Below are 5,606 nucleotides of genomic sequence, written 5' to 3'. Positions count from 1 at the left end.
TTTTTCTCAAAGTGACTTACATTTTGGAACAGATGGAGTATAATTTTTTATTATATTTCAATTATCTCTCATTTTTTATGAAAATAGTTGAGATGGTGGAAAAAATAAATAAATCTTCAAAGCATGATGATAATAATTCACTTAAAAATAAATTTTCTAATATTTTATATTAATGTACCCGTACCTTAAATTTCTAAAAATGTCGTACCCGGTACCGGATACCGGTACCGTACCCGTACCTAGGCAACATAGCTCTCATCTCATCTATGTTCCATCTCACTCTTCAATTTCACACGTAGTTTTTAGATAGTCATTTGTTGTTACTAAATTGGGGAAAACATGTATCTGAGCGTCATGACATATTCAATCGCAACTTATATTATTATTTTTCACTAAAAAATTATATCATAACATATACGATCCATGGTTATGAAGATATGAGTAGAAATATAGACTATAATATAAATAACAAAAAAAAATCGATTCCCGTATTAATATTTATGCAGAAATAGAGGTTCCCGTTGAAATTTTTTTAACAAAAATAGTCTCTCTATTAATATATGACTAACAAAATAGATTTCGTAAAAATTATAAAATAAATAGTAAAAAAGTTCCCAAATAATATATAATATATATATATATATATATATATATATATATATATATATATATATATATATATATATTTCAATTTCATTTTTTTATTTGCTGGAAAAAAATGAGCTAGTAAACATTTATTAGAATTAGAATTCTTTGCATTGTTGCCATATAAGATTTTAATTGATTCTATTGATGAGTTAATCAATTAATTAATATCAATTAGTACCAATTAACATAAATATGATTAATATAATTGATTTAATAAGACTTAATTAGTAAAATGGTCCGTTAAAAATATTTTTGGTTTCATATTGGTCCCTTAAAGAAAAATAGGTCCAAATAGGTCCCTTAAAGAAAAAAAAATCCGAATAGGTCCCTTAAAGACATATCCGTTAATCAGTTTGGTCCTATTTAGACATCTTTTTAGGAACCAAACTGATTAACGGAGATGTCTTTAAGGGACCTATTCGGACTTTTTTTCTTTAAGGGACCTATTTGGACCTTTTTTTCTTTAAGGGACTATTTGGTCCTAATGTTTTTCTTATTGTAATATTAATTTTTAATATATTGTATTTTAAACATGTTGATATTATTTAAATTGTAATATGTCAAATAATTTTTACTCATGCACACTGCATATTTAATTTATATTACCTTTTTATAAATCCTAACTCAGGTGATAAAAAATGTTGAAATTATTAAGTTAAAAGTCGCAACTAAAATTTTGAACTCCGACTCGTCTACTTATGTATGAATTTTTAAATGATTATTGTAATTTCACCTATCTACAAAAAATAATAAAAAAGAAAAAAAGAAATTTATATTTGTTTCCATTTTAATTTAATTAATTACAGTACGCTGTCGTTTCAATAAAGAAGCATATCCAAATTTGTGAAGTGGCAGAAAAAGAGTGGGGAAAGGAGCTAGATAGATTTTATTCACAACCTTATCCTCTTGAGCACTCACTCACTCACTCACTCACTCACTCACTCAATACTGTGTTTCTTTCTACTAACTCAAAATTAAACAATCTTTTGTCACCTATGTAGTAATCCATCATCACCTTCCACATATCATCATGACCACTACATCAACTCCCCCCACACTTCTCAATCCACAATTTCTTTACAAGGTTCCTTTCTTTTCTCTATTCAACTTCTTAAAATGTTTTTTTTTATTGCCAATTATTTTACCAATTTTAAGATTTGGGTTTTCATTCTACCTCAATTTCAATCATAGCAAAATATCACCAACTTAGGATAGTACAACATAGTAATAAAAAAGTTACCATGCTTATAAATGTTCAATTATATATATATCTTGTCTTATTTTCTATCTATGATTCTAATTACTATAATGTTATTGCCTGCAGCATAATAGTCACAACAATATTTATTTAAGTGGAAATTTAAAGTCTAAGATATCTATTCATACATCATCACAATTTCACTTCTCTCACATTGTACCTATACATGCAACCTTAAAGGGTCCAAAAGGATTTGGATCTTCTCCAAAGAAAAATAACAAGACAAAGAACCTCAAGAAGAACAAGTCATTTAAGAGCCTCAAAAAGAACAAAAAACAAGAAAATGATGATGAAGAAGAAGAGGAAGATGAAGTTGAACAAGAAGATAGAAGAGAGCAAGGAATCATTCCTGAAATAGTGACAAACAGAATGATAGGTAGAATGGCATTTTCTGTAGGGATACCCTTAGGTATTGGGCTTTTGTTTTTCCCATTTTTTTACTATCTTAAAGTTGTTTTGAAAATTGATGTACCAACTTGGGTTCCTTTCATTGTGTCTTTCTTCTTTTTTGGGTCTGCTTTGTTAGGAGTGAGTTATGGGATTGTTTCTGCTAGTTGGGATCCATTAAGGGAAGGGTCATTTTTGGGCTGGACTGAGGCCCAAAAGAATTGGCCTGTTTTTTGGCAGTCACTTAGAAGTGATTCTGGGAAGGATTAAGCCATTTATGTCTTACCATATACTTTGATTGTATTAGTTAATCCATTTGTAGAAGGAAATAAAATTCTTTACATGTTTCTCTCCACTATTTTGGACCATAATGTTCTTGGCTTAAGACTTAGGAGTCTAATTTTTTTGCTGGGTTTCAAGTGTTAGTGGTTAAGTCCCATATCGACTATGAATGAGAAAAATGTTAGATTTATAAAAGAGTTTAACCTAATGTGTGAAAGCTTTGGGTGGAGATGTGACGTTTCCCTCTCTTGTGGTTCTGGAGCATTTGACTCGATGTTTCTTTCGAGCTTCGCCGGACTCTCCACGCTTTTTTGACAAAAATAATGTTGTCAATGTCAATACATCTTGGTATACACAAATATTTGGGACCTGGATTTCCTGCAGTGAAAAATAACACAGTTTGGTGATGTTTGGTATTGTAGCCTTTAGATTGAAACTATCACATCATCATAAATTGATCCAATGGTTTATTTCAAAACTGTGGATTTATATCAAAACTGTGTATTTTATAGCACCAAATCCTTTTTCAAATATTTGGGGACTGGCATTTAGTGAGGCCACTCTAGCATGAGAGACTCCAACTTTATTCAGCAATGTTAATTAAAATGGTCCACTTCGTCACACTCTCTCATGAGAATTTCTAGCGGAAAAAGTTGATCAATTCGTGAAAATGTCTCGAGTAATTTTATTGGAAGCTAATAAATGATTTAATTACACATTTGGTCCCTTACGTTTAAAAGTATCAATTTGGTCTCTTACGTTTATTTTAGGTTTCAAGTTAGTTCCTTACCTAAAATTAATATTTTTTAAACGTAAGAGACCAAATTGATACTTTTATCTCATGCATTCATGTATGGCGCCCCATCTAGAGAACCTTGACATTTCGACTTTTTGAAAGATAGTACACAAAGATTGATATTCTTAAGGAAAACTAACATGAGAGCAAGTGTATCATTAGTAAACGGTCCATGTTCAATTGATTAATTGAATAACTATTCGAATCAATACATTAACACGGGCACGAGATGTTTCGTATTCTCTATAGTATGTGAGAAACCTACACAAAGAACTTAAAAATATCAACATAATATTTTAGAAAATCATCTCATTATTCATATAGTTTATAATAAAGTTAACTAATGTACCATATAATGGATAAGATAAGACAGTCATCATATGCATGCAAATCGGTTTCTTTCTTATTCTAAGGCAAGAACAATAAACATTGAATCAACCCAATTGGCATATCTTTCAAAATCTTTTAATCATGGAACAAGTCATTCGCCATCAGAATATTTGCATAATTCTAAATAATTTGTTAACCATGCAAGCAATATTACATAAATTAAACATTATACATAATTAAATAAGCATTTATATGTCGAATATGTATGTATGCTTTATTGGCTTTTTTTTTTGTTTGCCAAAATTGCTAAACAGCAGAATTTAAAAAAAAAAGTTTTTTTTTGCTACTTTCATTTTTTTTTTTTGGGAAAACTAAAAATAAAAAATATATGGGCTAGCCCCCGAAAGCCCGTATAGGGTTGGGTTTGGGCCATACTTTTTTCTGCCCATTTTTCATTCGGACTTTTTAGCTCGACGTGATGTAGCCTGAAGCTCGTTTATGTAAAACATAAAAGACAAGTCGGTTATATATATATATATATATATATATATATATATATATATATATATATATATATATATATATAGTTTTTAGCCACTAGGCTACCTAGTCCCAAGCCCGGCCCGACTCGGACCCGATCCTGGCTGGATGGCGGCGCACATTATGGTCAATATGGTGTGCAGAGTTCCCCGTTTACAAAACTGGATATTCCTTGGGGCACACTCCAAGTAGTCATCTTGAGATATATAAACATTACTAAAGAGTGTGTTATCTCCAATGTGACTTTTTTTCCACTTTTTCAATTCACATTTCATTAGTTCTAAATCCTACAAGACAAATGTGTTTATATACTCCCTCCGTCCCAAAATGAACTGGTATAATTCTAATGTATTGTTTTTTCTAATGTGGGCTATAGATGTATTGCAATCTTCAGCCCAAACACAATAAGGAGATGAAAATTTTACTTCCCACCGTTATAATTATACTTTCACCCCAATATTTTTAATAAATTGACTATTTTGCTTTTCTAATTTCTATATAAACTAAAACCACATTTTTTTTTTTTATTTCACTCAAAGAGTTTGGGTCTGGTTTAGAGAAAAAGAACGAGCAAGTATTTACAAATACAAACTGAAACATTTTGTAATGAAACTTTTTTTTTCTTCTTAAATTACACCATTGCAAGTCATCGGCTCTCCATAGCTGTCCCGGACATCTTTATATGACAATTTCAGTTTGTAATTTTAGTACCGAAAAACTTTCATGTATTGAAAATGTTTTGCACGGATAAAGACAAATGATAAAAAGGATAAAATAAAAAATAAATTTGATTTTGTGATAGTGAGCGGAGTATAAATGGAGCTAGAATATAGGCGGCATTGTTGCCTTTACCGCCTACATTCTTGCTTCTGTTGCACACCAATATTAGAAACTGAACCAAAGGAGATATAATTGGAAGCCCTAATACAATTTCTCTCCATAATTATGTCTCTAAAGCAACAATCAACCGCGAAGTGACTTTCTCGCAAAATAACCATAACTTCACTTATAATTAATTTCATATTATCAATATTATTCAACGTAAGACTTTTAATAAAATTAGCAGGTAAAGTGAGACTTTATTAATATTGTACATTAATAAATGTTAGGAAACTAGGCAAAATTTCCCCATATTATCAGATTTGTGGAAGAGCAAAATAATGCGGAAGCACACTAATATTAATAATAATGAAATGTATAAAGTGTTTTTCTCACAGAACCCACAACCCAGTTACACCCAAAGAAATATTTCTCTCTAAATATTTCTCACAAAATTCCTATACTGGAATTTTCTTCTCTTAGTAACTAGCTGGTTGTTATTGTTACTTGTTCACTTATTGCTTGTTCTTACAAAAGAAACACACA

At 30.2% G+C, this 5,606-nt stretch overlaps 1 protein-coding gene across 1 annotated transcript; it reads left to right on the top strand.

Moving 5' to 3' along the window:
* Positions 1-1,547: 1,547 nt before the first annotated feature.
* Positions 1,548-2,648, top strand: LOC123907600 (protein PAM68, chloroplastic). Its single transcript, XM_045957928.1, has 2 exons — positions 1,548-1,732; positions 1,973-2,648. Exons 1-2 carry the CDS (start codon positions 1,679-1,681, stop codon positions 2,561-2,563), a joined length of 645 nt encoding a protein of 214 aa, XP_045813884.1. The 5' UTR covers positions 1,548-1,678; the 3' UTR covers positions 2,564-2,648.
* The last annotated feature ends 2,958 nt before the right edge of the window (positions 2,649-5,606 follow it).

Source organism: Trifolium pratense, linkage group LG2, assembly GCF_020283565.1.
Source record: "Trifolium pratense cultivar HEN17-A07 linkage group LG2, ARS_RC_1.1, whole genome shotgun sequence".
Classification (NCBI taxonomy): Eukaryota; Viridiplantae; Streptophyta; class Magnoliopsida; order Fabales; family Fabaceae; genus Trifolium; species Trifolium pratense.
The sequence above is the reverse complement of the archived record's forward strand: the minus strand, read 5'-3'. Positions and strand labels throughout refer to the sequence as shown.